This window comes from Entamoeba invadens, assembly GCF_000330505.1.
Source record: "Entamoeba invadens IP1 unplaced genomic scaffold scaff_1105074725543, whole genome shotgun sequence".
In the NCBI taxonomy this organism is placed as follows: domain Eukaryota; phylum Evosea; order Mastigamoebida; family Endamoebidae; genus Entamoeba; species Entamoeba invadens.
In genome coordinates, this window is record NW_004191832.1 from 262,761 (window position 1) to 284,506 (window position 21,746).

The following is a 21,746-nucleotide window of genomic DNA, read 5'->3' on the forward strand; positions in this document are numbered from 1 at the left end:
CAGAAGACCGTTCATTATCATCACTTATTTCATGTGAGATTGGGTTTATTAAAATATCTTCACTGCGATGATAAGAATATTTCATCTTTATTATATATAAGTAATTCGAATATTATTATTATGGGAATTTATATAATATGTCTTGTTATTAATATAATAAATTAAAATAAAATAAACTAATATTCTTTATTAATAAAATTTAACGGATCAATACAATTACACATTATACAAGTAATATAACAATAATATAATTTAACAAAAAAATACTCCGTTATAAATTCTTTGACTTTACAAAAAAAACTTGATTGTATCTACTTTTTTTTTCGGCATTAGAATCATTTCTATCTCCTTTTTTAACTTACGTTTTATAATTTGTTTATACAACTAAATATATAATATTTTTCTATTTATTAATAACTAAATAAAATAAAATGACATTTACATGACACGTGTTATAAAACATGATATTATAATATTAACTTTTAAATATTTTATACTCTCCCATTTCTTCTTAATTTAATAAGAGTTAGTTTTACTACTAGTTATGATTCACGTTTTTATTCCGTCACTTTAGACTTTCAACCATCTGATTAACTAAAAGAATTGTAAACTAATAAATCATGCCGAGGCAAACCAAGAAGACCACCACCAAGAAACCACACACAACCAAACCGGTGACTAAAGTTGAACCATCCCTTGAAGAGACTAAATTAGAAGAGTTACATGACAAGGAGTATGTTCCCCCCACAGAGAAAGAGAAATTTATGGAGGAGATTAAGAAGATGCCCGACGGAGCGACGACCTCTGATGCGCGTGATGAAGAGCACAAGTTTTGGCGGTATGAGCCGGTCATTGGGACTGGTGTAGTTGTTCCGAAGGATTACAACCACCCGATTCAAGAAGATTTGACTGTCGACAAGATATCGAAAGTCCCCGCCAACCTTCCCCGGGAAGACATGAAGTATGTGATAGTCGATATCGATGACGAGAAAGAGATGGACGACGTCTACAATTTATTAGCGAAGAATTATGTCGAAGATGACGACGCGACGCTCCGCTTTGACTATAAAATCGACTTCATCAAGTGGTGTCTGAAAGTCCCGAATTACCAGAGGAATTGGTTCATTGGGATTCGGTTGGAGAACACCAACGAGTTGATTGGCTTCATCACCGGAGTTCCTTCGTTGATCAAAATTTACGACAAGAAAGTCCCCGTCGCAGAGATCAACTTTTTGTGCATCAAAAAGGAGATGCGGAAGTTCAAATTGGCACCTCTGTTAATTAAAGAAGTCACACGACAAGTCCACTTGTATGGAATATTCCAAGCAGTTTACACGAGTGGGACGGACCTCCCGAATGTTGTGTCGACGGCGCAATACTTCCATCGCCCACTCAACCCTAAAAAGCTCGACGCGATTGGATTTTCGTCGTGTAATGAAAGATTGACGATGCAGCGTGCTGTGAAGCTCTATAAATTGCCAGACGAGCCAGTTACGCCGGGGTTTAGAAGAATGGAAGTGAAAGACGCGAAGGAAGTCACTGAGAAGCTTAACATCTTCTTACAAAGGCATCACGACTTGACTGTCTTATTTGATGAGGAGACAGTCATCCACTCGTTTATGACTCGAGAGAACATCGTGGAGAGTTTTGTGATAGAAAGAGACGGGAAAATTGTCGCGTTCTCTGCGTATTATATCTTACCCAGTTCTATTCTGAACTCGTACGAATATAAGGAACTCTATGTTGCTTATCAATATTACTACTTCTATGAAGCCGACGTCGACGCAAAGGCATTCTTTAAGGACATGCTGATCTGCGCAAATAAGTCGAAGTGCGACGTATTCAACTGCTTGAACTTGTCGCAGAACACTAAGTACATTGCAGACTTACTCTTTGTCCCCGGGAGTGGGTATTTGAAGTACTATCTTTACAATTGGGCGTGTCCAAAGGTTAATCCAGACAAACTCGATATCATCTTACAATGAATAACTCAGTGTGGTGTTGGCATTGGTTTCGTTTCAACTCAGAGAGTCTTAAATAGCTTTAAAAAGAGTGAATTAATTCGCCGCGGGTTGTGTCTTCTCACCAAAAGCCGTTTTGATGAAGTCTTCTTTAGTCCACTGTCCTTTGGCTGGTTCTAACAATGTGTAGAGCTTTTCTAGGGCTTTATTGGCATCTTCTTGCTTCTTTCGATATTCAACGACTTTTGCACGAGCTTCGGAGATCGCAAGAGTCACTGAAGCTTCTTTGATACCAAACTTCTCTAATTCTTTATTAATATTTTTACCTTTTCCCGTGTCAACGTGCTTGGTAACTTCCCCCATCACATCGATTTTTTTCTTTGTGGCTTCCTCTTTGGCTATGTTATTCAGTTTGGTCGTGTTTGTCTCTAAATAGGAGATTTTCTGCTCAATCTCTTGATCAACACTTTTCTCAAATACCCACGTCTTGGAAACTTCATATAATAAATGAGCGAGTAAAACTACTGTTTGAAGAGACTCTAACTCACGCTCCGTGTAATCTCTTTGTGTTATTGGATAGTTATTTGTAGTATATCAATAGTATATTAATAGTATTGAATAGTAAAACAAACGACTTGTTGGTCATCGTCACCAAATTGGCTATATCTCCAATTTTGAGAGTAAATGATTCACGGGATTGCTTGAATGATTCGGGATCGGGTTGCTTTTTGACTAACTCAAATTGCTGGACTATCTCTTTTATCATCACTTTCACAGAATCACAAAGTTTCATTGTTTCTGTCGTTTCAGAAGTCATCAATCTCCCATTTTTCAGTTTTGCGCTTTGATTTTTCTTCTTTGCTTTTGCTTTGTAGTTTCTTTATTTGTTTTTGAATTTATTACAATATGCTTTATAGTTTTTGAAATTCAATTACAAATAACAGTTTTTTTTAATAACAAATAGTACTTGATAAAGGAAAACAGTTTATTTATTTTTATTAATATATTATTATTTTAAACCAATTATTTATAGATATTTTTTTATTATACTATTATTTTTAATAAACATTATTAATAATAATTTACTAAATTACAATTAAAAATAACATTCTTAAAATACTAGAAAGTATTAATTTATTTATAATTAAAAATAAAAAAAGAAAACTTCATCGATTTTTGAAGTTTCTATCAACTTCATGAATTCAATAGAAGATGTTTACTGTGAGACAAGCACAAGTATGTTCTTTTTAAATTAATTAAATAGAAGTACAATTGTTAACACGAAGCCTCTTGATTATAATAATATTGTTAAACTCCGATTTGAAAGTTTTATATCATGTCATGATAAAGATTATGAACGAATGATTAAAAGTTCACCCGTTTGTTATGTTGCGACGACCGATGATAATAAAGTGATTGGAGTATGTCTGTGTAAACAGTTTGTTGTTGTTTAATAAAAATGTGTAGAAGTTGTAACGCTTAGATCACACAATTATCAATTTGGTAACATCGGCATTATAGAAACCCTTTGTGTCCACCGGAAGTATAGAAATATTGGTGTTGGTACACAACTGATAAAAGAGACTGAGAACGCTTTAATTGAAAATTACGGATGCACAGGGGTGATTCTTCAAGTGCGAATAACTAATAAAGCAGCAAGGCATCTGTATGAGAAAACATTTGGTTTTGTGTTTGTTTTATAAAGTAAATATATATAAGATGAAACAACAATATCATAGTATGATAATATATTGAGTGCTAGACAACAACAAATACTTGAAGGGTATTATGGTAATGAAGACGGACTTTTGATGTATCAAAAGTTTAAGATAAGTCAGTTGGAGAACTCAGATCTGACTTCATTTCGAATTGAGCAGTGGAAAGAAGATGTTGCATTTGCTTAATAAATATTTTTTGTGAATTAGATGTTATTATAAACACTTGTTCTTTTATCTCAAATTAGTTTTACAAAGAATAACGTCTATTGTTCTTTAACTTGATTATTTAAATCTTTTTTTACTTTATCAGATTAATCCATCAAATTGATTTGTATTATATTCTTGTCATTCAAAAGTGTACAAAGGAGATGATGTATTTGAGTGATAAAGTTGTAAAAATTGTATTAATAATTGATTATAATCAATAGAGTGTATTATTTGCAACACCATCTTTTTAAAATGTTGAGTGATAACAAATTTACATCAACACTTTATAAATTCCGTCTCGTTTTTTTCATAAGATAATCAATTTAGTTCAAATTCTTTTGTCTAGAAATTTCAAAGATAATGATATACATTAACCGAAATAATAAAATGTCTTCCTTCTGTTTTTCCCGTCTTTTTATATGTATATATCCCTTATACAAAAAGGTGAGTATTTCAGAAATGAAGAACCGTCCACCGTTAATACAAAAATTATCGAAGTGTAAAACTAGAAGAGCTAACAATCCCGTCTTTGTGCTGTAAATCAGGGAATTGTAATTAGTTGTTATCAAAGTTCGAAAATAATAACACCAAACATCTTTTTGTTGTGAAAATTCAACCCAAATTAGTATTTGTAAAGAACAAGAAATAATTTTAAAACACTCAAATAAAAACAACGAAATTCTAATGATTTCATGCTCAAGTCCAGTGACTGTTTCATCCAAACACACACATGTTATACACCGAAAAAAGCTAAATTAAAAGAATAAAGTAGTGAATAATACACAAATTCTATTTGATTATATTTTGTTTGCCATTTTGAGCCAGTACTGGAGTGTCGACGCAGACAATTTCGAGAAGACTGCCGGGTAATTTTCTTTAAGGAAGTGTGTTGCTTTTGTAAGACCCATTTCGCGTGCTTTCAAAACAGCAACTATCCTCTCGGAATCCTTCCACTGCTTTTTAGCTCGTTGCAGCTTCGAAACAGTCGGCTTCGTCATTTCCAGCCGTGACAATGAACTCCGAGAAACAGAAGACTCAACCAACGCCGAGTTGTCACAGACCCAGTCGGTGACTTCATAAGACGAGACTGGTGCAAATCGAAAGGCAGAGATGCTTGTGGGGGCGTAAAGAGACTCCATTTGAATTAAACAGATCAATCAACACTTTTATATCGAAAAGAGTGCAAATTTTTGTTTACTCGGCAACCACTCGATACTTCAACTTTTTTGAAAAACTATTCGAATTCTTTTGTATTTTTTTCTAACAGGTGTTCCACGTCGTTATATTTGCCGATTTTTTCATGTAATAATTGGACAGATCTGTCGGTATTCCCCCATAAAAATGGGATATTGTATCTATTTTATCTTTCACAAAAAAGCAGAGTACTCTGCCACGATTTTTTTATACTCGTGTTATCGGTATACTTGCGGGTTTAAGGCCTAATAATCATCCATCAACACATCCAAATTGAAAATGACGTCGGGAAACAAAACCAAAAAAAAGCTTTGTTGATTTGACATTCGTTAAAAACGAATGTTTGAAGACTGAAGACAAACGAGCTTTACAACGCGTACAAAAGACGTAGAATATCGGGAAATTTCTAAATTAAGAACGGCTTTTCAATACAGAAATAGAAATTCCAGTTTAATTATCCGAAAGATTATTGCACCACTTTTGGTCAGATAGTCAATTTTTTCTTTGTTTTTTCGATAGTTTTATTTTTAATGAGTTTTTATCGTGTGGTTGATGGTCAAGCATGCGATTTTTTTTCGCTCATATCTTTTGGTAATAAACAGCTGTTTTTGCGTGACTCCACAAAACAGCAAGGTTTCCATACGAAGAAACTTCTTTTTGTAACGATGCAGAATAAAAAAATAAGAGAAAAACTAATGAGTAATTGTGTAAATGTGGGGTTTCGAACTGTAAATGCCGTTTGATTCGGTTTTTACACTGTTTTCCCGATTATTTTGACTAAATGATACTTTATTTATTTCGCTTGTTCCATGTTTTATTTGATGTGTTTCACTTTTGGCGGCAGCTCTTAAAAGTTCCCTTATTTTAAAGTTTCGTTGTAACCATTATTTGAAGTTCTACTCTAGTTTTTATATAATTTGTTTATAGCTTTAAACTAATTCATTGTGAACAAAATGATACAACAACTGGTGGCTGTTACTTTGTTGCATTATGGAAAAAAATAGTTTATTGAAATCCCACTTAAATTATAAATATGGTTAAATTAATTGAAAATACTTGTTTTTTATAAGAAAATACCAAGTAAATTCCATTTTTTTCTTTTTTTGTGTCGAAATAAATATTAAAGTAATATAATATTATAATTAAAATTATTATAAACTACAATATTGATGAAAAAAATTACTTTTGAAAAAATAAAAATAAATAACTGTGTTATTGAAAAGGAAAACTAAAATAATGTTTTACAATGTGTTATTTAAGTTTGTCACAAAATGTCTGGAATACCAGAAAACTCATTCATTCTGTTGATGTAAGCAGCATCAGTGAAGGTCATCGAGCACGTCCCAACTCGCTGCTTATCGTTGTAAATGATACACTCCTCCGTTTTCGAATTTTCCCTCAAGAAGTTGAGTGGGACAATCGCTTTTCCAATCTCGTTTTCCTTCTCCATGAAAATCGCGATTATCCACTTCCTCTCAATCTCCTCTTCAGTGTAATTCACTCTGACATTTTTCGAAAAGAACCGAATGTTCTTGTTGAGAGTAAGACTGGTTTCACAAACTTGCTCCAAGACATCGGACACAAAACTCAGCCGTATCCCTTTCTCTGTCGACACCTTTGTCTCAAATATCGCTTCAATATTTTCAATAATAAAATCGCGGATTCTACGCTCTGCAACTTTCTGCTCATCCTTCACAAAAAAGGAAGAGGAGAGGCAGTAGACGTTTTTGATGTGGACCAACAAGCAATCTTCGCGACCTTCGCTCAACGCGATGTAGTTACCATTCGTGTTGTCTTTTTCGTTCAACCAAAAGATGTTCCGCTGGAAAATGGCGCCGTTTTCTTTCACCTCTTTCGTCTTTTTCTCACACTTTTCAAGACCCAAGAACTTCTGGTTGTTGATTACACGCAGTTCTTTCTTTTTAGTGCTTGTTGTCTTCTCGATGAACGGAGATTCCGTTTTTTTCATCTGCCGAAAGTCACTGCTTTTGTCTGTTTTATCAGCCAGCAAAGCGTCGGGCTTTTGGTAAAAGACGTACATATCATCACTTGATCCTTCTTTCTCTAAAGCTGCACTTTCCTTTGAGCTAAAAACGCTCACAAAGATTTGGTTTATCTCGGTTCTTAGGTCAAACCCTTTAACATAAAGTGCTTTGTCCCTTTCTTTCACAAAGTTTGGGATAACAAGAAACCCAACGGAAATTTCGCAGAGTTTGAGAAATATGGCCGAACCACAGACCTTCAAATTTGAGAATTTTTGCGGCAAACTTTTCTCGTAATAAACGTTTGAGACCTCCGCGTTGTGAACTTTCCAATATTTCGATTTCTTGACCAACACGCACTGTCCGACGTCTTCAGTTTTGTGCACCGCGACAAGCACATATTTCTCGCTCTTGTTTAACTCGACGAAGATCTTTTTAAACAAGTCGAAGACGCTCTCAAATTGTTTCTCTTTTGTTTCGTACATGCACTTGTACACAGCAACCACAACCACATCCTTCATGTTCCCTTTCACGCAGTTCTTGATCATCTGTTCGTCTGGCACATTAAATATCGAGAACATGTTCCAGTTGATCATCCCGACTTCCAACTTTGGCTCAACGATTTTAGTCGAGTGAGTAAGCTCTTTAATCGTCGGCAACGGTTTTCTTTCTTTCCTTTGCTCCGTTTTTTCCTTCAAACTTTCGTTCTCTTCTGTTCTTTCGTTCCGTCGTTTGCAATCACCACTCAGATCTTGTTCCATCACGTCCTCGTTAATTTTCATCACCAAATTGAGCTCGTTAAATTCTTTCCATTCTTTTTGCTCGTTAATTTTTCCAAGGGACGATGATCTGACCCGTGGACTTGGGGATGTGATTGCGTGGCAATCCAATAAACTCAATAATTTGAGTTTCTTCCCGCTGTTATTAATTTTGAGTTTTCTCGGCAACGACGTCTTCTTAGTGTAAATGAGTACTTTGTCGATGTCGTGTGTAGTCTCGCACGCAACGACGTCGACGAGCATCACCTCCCAAATGAGTCCGGTGTCCTCGTAATACATTTTCATCGACTTTTTAGTGACGTGGACGTGGACCTTTCGCTCCTCTGCTTTTGTTGAAGTGTCGCTTACGAAGGCGCTGCTTATACACAACAGCGTCAAGTTACAATCTTCCAAATCGCCGACAGCGATTTTACCAAGGAGCAAGTCGAGAGTTTCTTGTGGAGTTTGGTATTGGTCTGTTTGGATAGAAATCATCGTCCGTTGCAGAGAAGTTTTCCCGTCAGACATCATCCCTTTGAATCCTCTCTTTCCGCTCCGCGTGTAATCTGTTTTCATTGCGTTCGTTCCGGTATATCTCTTACTCATCAAATTTGCGTGATCTGCCCAAAGATTTTTTATGTTGTCAGTAAAGCCGACGCCACTCCGTATTAAAGCACTTTGCTCTTGTAACATCGCTTTTCCAATTGACGATTGTACGACATTAGTCCGGTCTAAACAGTCAATACAATTTGTCCGCACGACGCCGCTCTGTGTTTGTATAACTTCATTGTTTTTGTTCTTGACAAAGCAGCGCTGATTTATCAGGTCTGAAGAGACGATCTGAATAAGTCTCTCGACGTTCTCGTATTTTGAGTTTGCGCACTCCTTGTGGAAGTCAAAGGGGAAATACTTGACTTCACGACAGTTTAATTGGACGTAGAATCCATACATATCATGCAATTCCTTTTCTGCGCCTTTATTATCAAGCAGATTAATAGCAAGAATGTCGCCGTAGAGTTTTTCGATGGTATCGAAGTGTCGTGTGATACAAATTCCTTGATAAATCGTTGGATAGAATTTGCCTTTTGGCGCAAAAGTGTCTTCTTCGTTAGTCTTCCAGAGGAGTGGGATGTTTCCTCGTATTTGGACGAAGGACGTGAGGTAATCTGTGTTGGAGACTATTTGCTCGGTCTCGACAAAATTGGAGACATTGCCATTAATATCCCCCCCACGCGATGAAAAGCGAAGACCTGTCCGCGAACAGTCTCGTCGAGAAATTAGAGTGTAACTTGAGATCCCGGAGATCGTCGATTTAACAAAACCATCGACAAAGATCGTCACCCATTCATTTGGAAGGCCTTGTACCATATTTTGGTTCCAAAAGAAACGATTATCTACGAGAGAAGAGTCTCTATGAAGACGTTGCTGTGTTAAAGTAATGTTAACGTCGTGACTGTAAAACAATTCAAAGTCGTCAAACATCTTTTGAATGCGGGAGAAGAGCTTTAAATCACTTTTACTCCACTCGGAAGTCTTCTTCTTGTCGTACTCCGGAAGAGGAACGACTTCTATCTTCTCAACGGTATGAATTAACTTATTACAGACAGTCACACTCTTCACTTCTTTCACTAAGACACAAACAGTAAACGTGTGCAGCGCGATGAAGCCAATTAACTCGTCGGCAGTGTACGTCTTCGTGAGACCTAATGGGGGAATTTTGTCACTCACTGGCGATTTCAAATCAAAGGAATAATGAAGGGGAGAACGATTCGGATAAGTAAACGTTGCACCGGACTGATATACACTCACCCGTAAAGACATCAAAAGTGCTTTTTTTGTTAAACTCTTTTACGTCTTTTTCAGTAACAAATCAAATTTTTGAAAAATAATATCTTAGGCATTTGAGGGGAGAATGACAGGAAAATTCTTTGTAATAAGAGGTGGTCAAAAGTCAATACCGATACAAGTTTTTGTGCACAAAGAGTTTCAGGTTGCTATGACATTTTGTATTTAAATTGTTTTTATTATTAATAATATATAGTTTCATCAATCTGGGTGTTAATCAAAGAGCCAATTGTGCTTGTTCAGTCATTTTTAATTCTGTTGTTCTTTATATTGTTTTTTATTCTATTATTTATTAGTTATTTATCATCAGTGGTTTGTATTGTTTCGTTTTGCAGTTCTTTTTACAAAGTCTTAATTTTCACTTTTTTCATTGATCATTTTTTTCTTTTACTCAAACAAATAGATATTTAATTATATATTTATAGTTTTTTTTTAATTCAATTTTGATTCTATTTATAATAGTAAATTTAATTAATATTTAATTCAAAAAATAATTCATTTGTGAATGATTTCAATTAAATAATTGTAATATAATATAATATAATATAATATAATATAATATAATATAATATAATATAATATAATATAATATAATATATTATATTATATTATATTATATTATATGACAATTGTTTTTTTCTTGGGCAAAAAGAACGTTATTCAAAAAAATATGTTTTTTTTCTATAAAATGAATATGAAGAAACCAAATTCTTAAATAAATTATATATATAATGTATAAATAATATAAAAAAAAGCATCTTTTTGCAGTTTTCACATAGTAGACACTATAGCAAGAAACTATATATTACTAGATCCCTATTTTTTCGACCATAATACTGCAATTTTAACTTTAATTCTGAAAATTAGTTGACCCCTTTGTTTTTATTAGACATTAATATTGAGTATAAAAATGTTTATTATATTTGTGAAAATATCAAAGTTGCAAGACAACCTTATTACAAATAAATTATTAGTCAATTTAAGAGGCTGAATGGATTTACAAAACGCACAATTTTTAGTTTTTTATATTTAAAAAAATACAAAAAAATCTAAAAATATTTTTTACACATTTTATTAAAACAAAAACAATAACCAAAATTTCAATACTATTTTTTTTAACGAGTTTTTTTGCGTCTCATTTTTTTTATCAGTTTATATAATTAACTATAAGTATAGTTATAATATAATATATATAATATAATATTAAACTTAAAAAATAACATGACGGATCGTGTGTATGAGGCGATTATTAGTTTGCTTGATGCTGAGTACGATGAACTTGGCGAGAACCTTCTGTGTGCTCAAAACGAGAATACGCGGTTAGACCGAATCATTGAAAAGACTCAAAACAGTTATGTTTCACAAAACACGATTCTTATAGCAAACAAACGCCTTCAAGCGATTCTTCGAGACAGACGGACTGAGATCAAAGATCTTCAATCGCAACTTTCACTTTTGACATCACAAAGTGTATCTCCATCGTTCGAGAAATCACAATCACATCTCATTTCTTCAAAATCTCAAAATGTGGAGAGTGCGCCTCCTCTAATTACAAATCCATTCCCAATCGCACTTATACATAGTTCACTAAGTCCACACCAAGACAATCCACTCCAAACACAACCACAAGAAGTCGTGGCTGACAAGAAGAGTCAAATCCAATTAGCAACAATTGAACAGAATCTTTCATCATCCATTAACAATACTGCCAAACAAAACCAAACACTTACAATCCCATCTATTCCGGTTTTACAATCAAATGTTGTCATTCCTCCTATCCAATTGCAAGGTGTAGTTCAACCGACTTATCCACACAAGAAGACTACAATTAAAAGTAAGGCGAATACTAGTATTAAAACTATTGATAATATAAGTAATAATGTTATTAATAATACTAAAACCGATGAAGTGATCAATGAGAAGCTGGAGATTAATGTGATTGGGGGTGCAAACATGCTAGTCGACTCTAAGATGGTGTTTGGAAATGAAAACCACTCTCTTTAATTCATTTGATGCCTTATTGTAGTTTTGAGAGGTCAATTTTTATTTTTGTGAATCGTTCGGATTACTTAAAATTTTGGTGTTTTTAACGAGAAATCTATTTTTGGATTGAACAATTCATATTTTTTGAATTCCTCAACATCTCTTTGAAATAGGTCAACAATTATAGTAAAATAACTATAAAATATGGTATTTAATAGTGATACCAATGTTATATAATATATATAAATAATATAAATATGGTACAGTAAATAAAATCAAGAGGTTATTAAAAATAGGTTGTAACGTCAAAATGAAACTTTATAAATATAAATGGGACGAATAGATACGTACCACATGATGGTTATCTCGCAATACCTAATGACATTTGAAGACTTTGTGAAGATTCAAAGTGTCTGTAAGAAGTACAACGAGACAATTAAGAAGTTCCATTACAACCCAATTGCATTGACGAGGAAGGAAAGAAAGCACTTTATAAACATTGAGACGTACAATTTGTATAACGAGGAAGATAACGTCTTTACTGATGGGAACATCTTCAAATTAGTAGTCTGGTTTAAAGTGAATTATCTCTCCACCTTGGCATTTGAAAAGTACAACGTTGTATTCAAGCGCATAGAATTCACTGTTGTGGACAGAAATAGGTGCATGACACACATCCCGAGTCACACGCAAATTCTGGGCGAAAGAGTTTTTGAGGGGTGTTTCTTAATGGAAAAAGTGAAGCTCCCCAGCACCCTCCAAATTGCGTCGAATTTCTGTTTCAATGAGTGTCGCATGTTGAGACAAATAGAACTTCCAGAGAAGATGTTGTATATAGGGAACTATTGCTTTAATAATTGCTCGAATTTGAAAGAAGTGCGCATGTGTGAGAACGTTGTGTTCATCGGAGATGGATGTTTCAAAAATTGTCGTCACCTCCGAAGTATTCGACTTTCGACTCATGTTGAAAAAATTGGGAATTCGTGTTTCGCGGACTGTTTCGAGTTGGAAGAAATTAGTCTCCCGACAACATTGAGTAACATCCCCTTTCAGTGTTTTTCAAATTGTAAGTCTCTCAAGGAAATAGATGTTCCAATGAGTGTGACTAAAATCTGGTCATTTGCGTTCAAGAATTGTGTCATACTGTCGAGGATTTGGATGTCAGAAAAGGTTGAGTCGATAGGGTGTGGCGCTTTCTTGAATTGTAGAGAACTCGAACAAATAGACTTGCCTTCTAATATCAAAGAAGTCCCACAGAATTGTTTCAAAGACTGTTACCGACTGAGTTCTCTTACAATGTCTTCAAGCGTCAACACGTTGAAAGACTATTGTTTCACGAATTGTATCAAACTTGCGGAAATTGAAATTGGAAGAGACGTGAAACTCGGTTTTGGGTGCTTCAAAGGTTGTAACGTTCTGGCTTTGAGAAGGAGAGTGATGGAAGATTAAATCTGTGTATTTCTCAACTCTAATCTTGTTACTCAATGGAAACCAAAATTTATCTTCGATTGTTTTTAATTTATTTTACTATTAAATTGAAGTTCGTATTTTTTCAAAACAAATTTTTAGTTGTTTTAGAATTAATTAATTAATTAATTTATTTATTAAAAACTATAATAAACCATTAAATTGGAGGAATGAGTTGCAGGGCTGCAAACCTCAATTAAATAATCGTTTTTTGAAAAAGAAATAATGGCATTTTATCTTTTTTGATAAAATAAAAAATCCTATTCACAAAAGTATATTTTTTGCTCAATTTAAAGGAAAAAATCATAAAAAATATGCTGTTTTGGGAAGGGTTCTGAATAATTCGCTCAAAACTGCATTTTTAACAATTTTTCTTTTAATAAGACCAAAATGTGACTTACTAAAAATTGTTACCAAATAAACAAAACACAAAACAATTTAAAAAATAAATCATAAGTGAATAATAAACACACAAAAACTTTTTAGAAAACAACAAAATTTCGTGTGGCAAAAAACAAATTAAGGTAATCATAATATTAAAACAATAAACCGTTCAAACATTACACATTTATTTAAGTTAAATGAGTTTTTTGTACATGACAGCATTTTCTAATTATATAAACAATAAATATATGTTACATCGAAAATTATATACCAAAATATAATCTCCAATCAACAACCCAATTAATTGTTATTCTATGGCATTGAAGAAGATGCCAATTTATCAAAATTTGGTTCAAGACACGAATTACATATTATAATAATTGCCTTCAACAGTTCATCAGATAAACAAGTCCTAATATTCGTCTTGATCAAAGTCAAAGAAGAAAATCCCTGCTCACAACAATATGAAGCCAAGAATAAACAAAGAGCTCTTGCAGCCATTTGGCTTAACTCTGGGTAATTTTTTTACAAATCTACATTTAAGTTCTTCACTTCTAAATATTTTTTCCAGTGTAAATCGTAATCCATTTTGTATATAAAACACGTCTTGTTCAAATATTTGAACTTCTTCTTTTATTTTTATGTTTGGGTCTTTCCCAATTGCATCCATTAAATTTCTGGAATACAACAAATTATCGTAACACTCTAGTTCTTTGATTTCAGAAAAACGGGTTTCCAAATCAGCTTTGAGAGCAATTATAGTTTCTTTATGAAACATTCGAGGGAGATTCACTTCGTTATTTTCAATAAAACATTTTGCTGTTGGTAGTTTCGAATAAGTAGAATCATTTATACATTTTTTAATTTCTTCAATTTCAATTTTTAAACTTTTAATTTGTAAAATGTAAAAATGTAAATCTGCTTCTTTCTTTTGTAAGTTAATATTGACTTCATTCATAATGGTAGTAATGTCTCTCATAACACAAAGATCAAATACAAAATTAAAATCTGTCAATAAAAACAAAAAATAATCATCGAGTGTTTCTTTTGTTTTTACTCTTTCTCTCTGTCTAAGTTCCCTTAGCTCGTATTTTAAGTTTAAACACTTGTTGTTGGGATTAAGTGGAGTTGGTATTTTGACGACTTTAACAATTTCTACACCTCTTTTTTTCTCGCTAATATTTAAAGTTCGTTTTCCGCCATCTCCACAAAGAACAGTTTTTGTTCGTTGTGTATAGACAGGGCCATGTGTATTTTCAACTGTTAGTTTTTGTTGTATTGATTTTGCCATAAGTGATGTTGTTGTTTTTTGTAATTTGCTTTTGAGTGGAAAGTAATGAGGGAGTTTTTTGTTGTAAGTATTACCAAATGTAGAAGCCTTAATGGTAACACATTTGTCATTGTTAATATTTATATTAGGAGGTGTGGATGAATGAACAATGGCATTTGATGACTTGTGAATTTCACTTGTCAGAGAGTGTTGTTCTTTTTCTTGAAAATTCATACTATTTGAATTAATAAACATTTTCAAACAAGGTATTGACTCGCATTCCAAAACCGCTATTATTTGGGGCAAAACAAACAAAAAGCGAGTAAAACATTTTTCATTCGAAAACCAGCGTATTTCTATGTTTTTTGGAAGTGATTTCAGTCCTTTGATTTGAATTAAATCTTTTAGAGCGTTTCTTGCAGTTGGACATTTTCTTATTGCTCCGATTATCTTAAATACAATGATGGCAATTTCCGAAAAACTATTCATATCAAACAATTTCATGTTTTTTAATAAGTTATAATCGGTGTCATCGTTAAATGTATAGTTGAATTTATCACCACTTTTTTCTTTTTTCACCACTTTAGCATTTAGAGCTTGTTGCTGTACGAAGCATTTGTTCAAGTTTATTTCGTTAATTTTACCCAAATCGAGACATCTATTGCGGATATCCCCAGCATATAATATCAATGCTCCCGCCGATTTACCAAAATTAGAAGAACAAGAGTCAGCAGCACCACCTGATATTTTGAGTGCTGAAATGTATTTTCCAATCATTCTTGATATCTGCCTTGACATTTCTACTCCCGTTTTTCCTTTACATTTATCAAAGTCTAGAATAGAAACGTGTTGGTTGTAATTTGAATCTATATATTTGATAAATATTATGATATATTCAACTCCCATCCAGTCAGTGGTTGTGTCAACACAAAATGAACCACATATACATTTTTGTAGTTCCGTCTGCATGATTTCTTCTAAGTTTTGACAGATTTCTTTGGCTTTATAAGATAAAGTTGTCCTTGATAAAAGTGTTTTATCTTCGTGATCTTATTCTTTAAGTTGTTTTTCAACAAGTTTCCTAACTGTAAACGACATTCCCTTTTTACATATTTCATATGCACATACATATGAACGTCTTTTTTCATCAAATAAAAGATTTATCGTGTCGTTTTTATCTTGAGTCCTTCTAAATAATTCATAAAGCCTATTTATTACTAAAAAGTCTCCTTTAACGTTTCCATTGTGTTTACATTCGTAATGTCTTGTGCATTTTGACTACCCTCCTTTGAATGCGATTTTAAAATCACATAAAACACAACAAGCAGTTTCATTATGTCGAAAAAACATTATATTTTTTAGATAATTATTATCAAATGTAGAGTTGATTTGTTTTTGAGAAAGTCCAAATTCAGACTTTTTCTTTTTGCTTTCCATCATTGACTATTTGATTTTTGAGTTTATTTTTGTAAATAAATGATTGATATTTCTGTTATGTAGAATAAAACAACAATTTTATAATAAATGATATTTAAATAAGTATTGTATTAATAAGTAAGTTTATTGAAACTCGTTTTTGAAGTATAACTGTTTTTTTTTTTGTTTTTGATGTTTTTATTATTAAAATACTTAAGGCTTTATGTAAAAAAATAAACACAATTTCATTAAATTGATTATTATTTATTTATTTTATAATATAAGTTTTTAATAGTTTCACATAAAAGAATTAATAAATTCAAAGGTTATTTATTGGCTATTTATTGGTGTTACAAAGTTGTTTTTATCATTTTAGTATTTTGTACTTTCAATTTTTACTGAAGTATTTCAAATTATTTTTTTTATTTTTTTTGTTTTTTTTTGACACAAATAACAAACTATTACCATTAATTTAATTTACTATGTTTTAAAACTATTATAAAAACATGAAAAATTGTTATGGCTTTTCAAAATTACATGAAACTATACTTTCCATTCCTCATTATTTGAATGGTTTTCTTTTTTACCATCATTTTAAAATGTGTATAGTTTGGACGATTTTGCGGCTAGCCATTCTTTTATCACTACTGGCTGACAAATCTTAATTAATTTATTCAACGAATTAAAAATAATAGTTCCAAACACAAATTCTGGCTGAAAATATTTAAAAATTAAGACGGGCTAGCCACCAGTTGAATCCGGTTTGCAGCCCTGATGAGTTGTTAAAAAAAATATGAAAATCTTTTTAATATTTTTTATTACTATTTTATTAGAGAATTTTTAAATTAATAAATGAATTTAAACTTAAAAGTTGATATTTTTTATTATTCAATATAACAAAGTGTATTAATTCTAATTTAAATTAATTTCATTTGTGAAGTTCAAATTATTTAAGTTAAAAAATTATAGATAAGTTACAAAATTAATAATAAGTATATCTCACAATAAGAAGTTAATAAATCGATCCCGAAATATTCCATTAAAATAACTTGAAATGACAAATAATAATAAACAATAACTTTCATTTTAATTGTTAATTTAACGGCACATTTTTCATTTGGTCTGTTTTATTACAGGTTGATACATCTGATATAATAAAAAGCCATTAACTAATATAATTGTTTCTTTATTTTTAAATTATCGATAAAAAACAATAATAAAATAATAGTATCTGTTATTAATAAAATATAGTATTTTCAATCAAAGCATTTCTTGTTTGATTGAAAGAAACATCCTCCACAGTTAAACTGGAAATGTACTTTGATGACTAACGAACTTCAAACGAGTCAATTCCTCACGACAAAAGGCCCAGTGCTTTCTTCGATTTGTCATGTTGTTTGTTTCTATTGTTATATTAAACAATTCTAATTCCAATTCATTATCTTTTCTTTGTTATAACTTACTATTTGAGTTAATACTTAAACGACAACCTTCGTGAAATAATAAAATTTCTATTAACAAATAGTTACTCAATCCACTTGACCAAAACGTCGTAACAAATGCAGATGTACTTCTAGGCTACATTCTTGCACAAAACTCTTTTGATGGATTTGTCGACTTTTGTTTACGTCACGATTTTGAGTATGGCTGTTTGTTTAGTACAACTGTTAATAGTATTTTCATTATAAATGAATTATACCTCTCCACAGTCCAAATCAATAGTTAAAATTCTATTACAAGCATTTCCAGTGAATTATAACTGACAGACAGACTCGAGTCTTTCTGATAGCGAATTTTTCCTGCCGATCTTCAATTCCTTTAGTACGAGGTACTTAGGCAATTTGGTGAATTTAATTAGTAAGACGGTGATTGAAATAGTTCAAGACGAGAAGTTCTATATTGACGTTCCGACGTTATATTCGCATGACACGACCTCGTCGCTGTTTCTCCGGTCGATCGACTCGTTGGTCCACATGTCGTCGATAGTCCACACGATCATATTAAGTCACATTGAATATTTAGAACCGTTGTTGGTGTTTATGAATGTCATCCCGAACACTTCCGAGGACGTGGAACCAAGATTTGTTAAAGACTTGGTGTACTTTGTTGTGTCCTCTTCATTAAAAGAGCGCTCGGAATTGTGTCGAATGTTTAATGCGGAGAATAGTCTTGAGACGTCAACTCGACTTGAATTTATTAGTGGAGTCTTTTTGGAGATGTGGAATCCTTCACAAGGATTTTTACAGGAATTTACTCTCCCGTGCGTGTTGCCAGAATTTGGAGAAAGACTAATAGTCGGTCTCTTGTGCGTGGAAAAAAAGTCCACGTTTGTGGAGGAAAGTGAAGAACTGGGGTTTATCGAATTACTACAAAAATACTATTGTTCAATAGCTCTTTTACTATCAACACAAACAGCAAATACACTGGCAAAAGCAATTGGAATGGACAAGTTCTATGTGAAGGAATGCGTTCTAATGGGAAAAAAACTGCATTATGAAATTGATATGATCACGTGTTCTAAAAACAGCGAATTGTTCACAAAAATTCAAGAATTTGATACAACAAAAAAAAATTGTATCGATTCGAAAAAAAATCAAGAAGATTTGTATGAGAAGTGGTGCGAAACGAGAAGAAGCAACACAAAACTAAAACAAATCAAATTCTCAAATCTGGAGATCCAAAGTCAAAGCTCAAGAGAAAACTCATTGAAAAGTGAAGGCGTCGACTCAAATAGCGAAAAAATCTCATTCAAATATACACCAAGCAGAAATTCTTTAAAGGCAGATTGGATGTCTCCTAAACACCCCGAATCCCCCAAAAATAGTAAACTTATTATTAACGAAAAACCAATGTTGGAACTTAAACCTAATAGAAATTCTCCTGTCAAAACATCTTCAGCTATTTCTCTCACTACAGAACTCCCACGAAAAAAGAAAAGAAAGAGATCGTTTGTCGAGGCAATATCTTGTTTGGCTACTTTCGGACCAAAAAAAGACTAAAGAATGGGAAACTATTATTAAATTATTAGTGTTGTGTATAGATTATTTGTTATTATTGTTTTTCTATATTTTATAATAATTATATATTATAATTTATTATTATAATTTATTTATTTTTATATTATATTTTATTATATTTTATTATGATAATAATTATATATTAAAATTTATTATTATAATTTATTTTTTTAATAATAAAACCCATAATTTTTTATTTTTTATCATTTGTTATACTTATTACTTATTAAATATAAAAATTATATGATGAGTATTGCGTTATCAGATGAAAACTAATTTATTAGTTATTTGATTAAAACCAAGAATTCTGATTTTTTTAATTATTTTTAATAAATAATAGAAAAAAAATAAACAAAAAAAAATTAGATGAAAAGGAAAAGAGAGGAAAACACACAACAAATCTTTCACCAATGCAATCTCACGAAACAGCAAGATGGAACTTTTCGTGTTGACAACATGAAAGGGAAGATTTTACAAAAACTAATCAGCGAAACGAGATTTAGTGAGATAGAGACAATTTGTTTTCAAAATCATTGCATCGACAAGGATACGGCGTCTGCTTTAATTCAACTTGGAAAAGCAAAATGCGAAGAAAAAATCGAAGTAACACCGAAAAGCATCGTTTTGAAGGAACTCATAAACGAAGGATATAAAGTTCGATCAACAACAAAAGGATACATCGCGGTTGGAGACGTGCAAATGAGAGAATCACTTTTAATGGTCGTTCCACCAAATCAAAAAGTTGAATTTTTCAAAAGTCAACAAATTGATAAAAAGATTGAGAGTGTTGGAATGACGAAAGGTTTAAAAGAGGAAAAAAATAAGAAGAATGCAAAAAATATTATTGACAGAGTATCGCACGTTGCTGTCGTGGACAAAGACGTTGTTGTGTTTGTATCAGTCAAACAGTCGAACCTTCTTGATTGAATTAAAAACTGTACCAATGAAATAGTTTAATTATAGCAATTGAAATGGTATTAATTATTATTCAACTTTTGTAAATAAATAATACTCTAATATAAAGGTTAAATGCCTAAGATATCGAGATGATAAAAATTAATTAAAAAATGAAACAATAAACTATAAAACCTATTGTGAATGTCTGAATCTGTATCACAGCCACAAAAAGTTGCTTCTGTTGCACAAGTTGAGGATGACAACTTTGAATTTCTGATCGACGGTTCTACTATGAGTTCGTCATACCTGATGCGCGGCTGCAAACATCCACATAAAGTGTACTTCCACCACTACTGCAAAGAGAACATCCCAATTGTGAAGAGCCCTCTAAAAGAAAACGGTGTTTCTCTGTATGATACGTACCTTACTGACAATACTGAGGCATTGGGACAATTTCAGACGCGTGGAATCATTTTGTTGAAATTGAATAGCATTGCGAGAGGTAATTCGATCATTCAACCGCAAACAATTGAATTGCTCATAAAATTATACGAGTGCGACATTCTTCCGTTGACACCAAAACACACGCAAAACACAATTTCGGGAAATACATATCATATCGCGGCGATCGGGAAAGCACTTTATGGGGCAGGGGATGTGATGTACAAAGGAGAGAAGATGAGCTGTGCAGAGGCTATGACGAAGGAAGGTCTTAAACCTGTTGTATTAGAGGAGATGGAATTTGACACGTTTTTGAATGGAAATGAGAAGAATGTGATGGACGTGTGTCGGTACTCAGACATCCTTTATAATACATTTGAAGCCCTCGCAATCAATCTCGTTATAGTGTGTAAGAGAGAAGGATTCCTTGTTGGAGACTTGGCACCACTTAAGAATTTCTCCACAAAAGGCCCAACGAAAATTGGGTATTTGTTTAGAGATGCTCTGACCGTCAAAGCTAAAAAACACCAAAAAGACGCTGATAAAAAGTGTGATAAAGAAGTCCAAAAAAGTGATAAAATGGAAGAGAAGCGCGCTGAGGGAGACAAAGAGGAGAAGAACGTAACAAACCCAACTATTTTTGACATGATCTGTTCGTTGGGAAAAATATACGACGTATTTAACATGGACAAAGAGCTAATAAAGAACGAGATAAATATGATGCGTGTTGGGACTTACGCAACCAAAACGCGTGAAGGTTCAAACACTTTCCCAATGAAGTGGGGCATTGGAAATTACTGTGATGTCGTTAGGAGACAGCTCATTGGCATTTCAAAGGACCTGGTTCTCTTCTGTAAATCATATGGTGGATATGTCAAATTCGGTACATTAGCGGTGGAAGAGGAGAAAACTTCTGAAGAGAAGTCCCCTTATTACAAACTCAAAATGACTGTGGAAAAGTCGCTCAAATGTGTCGCTCGTTTTGCCGATCTCAATCTCGGGATTGCAATTTCAGAAAATGACAACATGAGGTTAAATTCCGTTTTCGAAAACCTCAAAAATATTGGAGCTGAAAAACTCGAATACTCAATTCGTTTTGGCGATTTTAGAAAGACTCTCAAAGAACAACATCTTACTCTTTAACTTTTTTAGTTAATTTTTAGTTTGTGAATCATTTAATCACAAGTTTCAAGAAAATTTATTATG

At 32.6% G+C, this 21,746-nt stretch overlaps 10 protein-coding genes across 10 annotated transcripts; 7 read left to right on the top strand and 3 right to left on the bottom strand.

Annotated features, from left to right (window-relative positions):
- Positions 1-620: 620 nt before the first annotated feature.
- Positions 621-1,985, top strand: EIN_281920 (N-myristoyl transferase, putative; the record flags this gene model as incomplete). Its single annotated transcript, XM_004185119.1, has 1 exon — positions 621-1,985. One exon carries the CDS (start codon positions 621-623, stop codon positions 1,983-1,985), a length of 1,365 nt encoding a protein of 454 aa, XP_004185167.1.
- A 72-nt stretch (positions 1,986-2,057) lies between these two features.
- Positions 2,058-2,778, bottom strand: EIN_281930 (hypothetical protein; the record flags this gene model as incomplete). The annotated part of the gene is made up of 2 exons (XM_004185120.1): positions 2,058-2,523; positions 2,594-2,778. The coding sequence occupies 2 exons, from the start codon at positions 2,776-2,778 to the stop codon at positions 2,058-2,060; spliced, it is 651 nt and encodes a 216-aa protein (XP_004185168.1).
- Positions 2,779-3,173: 395 nt separating this feature from the next.
- Positions 3,174-3,865, top strand: EIN_281940 (acetyltransferase, putative; the record flags this gene model as incomplete). The annotated part of the gene is made up of 4 exons (XM_004185121.1): positions 3,174-3,197; positions 3,248-3,399; positions 3,445-3,651; positions 3,724-3,865. 4 exons carry the CDS (start codon positions 3,174-3,176, stop codon positions 3,863-3,865), a joined length of 525 nt encoding a protein of 174 aa, XP_004185169.1.
- Positions 3,866-4,683: 818 nt separating this feature from the next.
- EIN_281950 (hypothetical protein) lies at positions 4,684-5,025 on the bottom strand (the record flags this gene model as incomplete). Its single annotated transcript, XM_004185122.1, has 1 exon — positions 4,684-5,025. One exon carries the CDS (start codon positions 5,023-5,025, stop codon positions 4,684-4,686), a length of 342 nt encoding a protein of 113 aa, XP_004185170.1.
- Positions 5,026-6,344: 1,319 nt separating this feature from the next.
- Positions 6,345-9,641, bottom strand: EIN_281960 (suppressor of actin, putative; the record flags this gene model as incomplete). The annotated part of the gene is made up of 1 exon (XM_004185123.1): positions 6,345-9,641. The coding sequence occupies one exon, from the start codon at positions 9,639-9,641 to the stop codon at positions 6,345-6,347; it is 3,297 nt and encodes a 1,098-aa protein (XP_004185171.1).
- A 1,245-nt stretch (positions 9,642-10,886) lies between these two features.
- EIN_281970 (hypothetical protein) lies at positions 10,887-11,669 on the top strand (the record flags this gene model as incomplete). The annotated part of the gene is made up of 1 exon (XM_004185124.1): positions 10,887-11,669. One exon carries the CDS (start codon positions 10,887-10,889, stop codon positions 11,667-11,669), a length of 783 nt encoding a protein of 260 aa, XP_004185172.1.
- Positions 11,670-11,978: 309 nt separating this feature from the next.
- Positions 11,979-13,097, top strand: EIN_281980 (hypothetical protein; the record flags this gene model as incomplete). Its single annotated transcript, XM_004185125.1, has 1 exon — positions 11,979-13,097. One exon carries the CDS (start codon positions 11,979-11,981, stop codon positions 13,095-13,097), a length of 1,119 nt encoding a protein of 372 aa, XP_004185173.1.
- A 4,411-nt stretch (positions 13,098-17,508) lies between these two features.
- Positions 17,509-19,184, top strand: EIN_281990 (hypothetical protein; the record flags this gene model as incomplete). The annotated part of the gene is made up of 3 exons (XM_004185126.1): positions 17,509-17,580; positions 17,711-17,834; positions 17,956-19,184. 3 exons carry the CDS (start codon positions 17,509-17,511, stop codon positions 19,182-19,184), a joined length of 1,425 nt encoding a protein of 474 aa, XP_004185174.1.
- Positions 19,185-19,568: 384 nt separating this feature from the next.
- EIN_282000 (hypothetical protein) lies at positions 19,569-20,129 on the top strand (the record flags this gene model as incomplete). Its single annotated transcript, XM_004185127.1, has 1 exon — positions 19,569-20,129. The coding sequence occupies one exon, from the start codon at positions 19,569-19,571 to the stop codon at positions 20,127-20,129; it is 561 nt and encodes a 186-aa protein (XP_004185175.1).
- A 171-nt stretch (positions 20,130-20,300) lies between these two features.
- On the top strand, positions 20,301-21,683 carry EIN_282010 (hypothetical protein; the record flags this gene model as incomplete). The annotated part of the gene is made up of 1 exon (XM_004185128.1): positions 20,301-21,683. The coding sequence occupies one exon, from the start codon at positions 20,301-20,303 to the stop codon at positions 21,681-21,683; it is 1,383 nt and encodes a 460-aa protein (XP_004185176.1).
- Between the last annotated feature and the right edge of the window lie 63 nt (positions 21,684-21,746).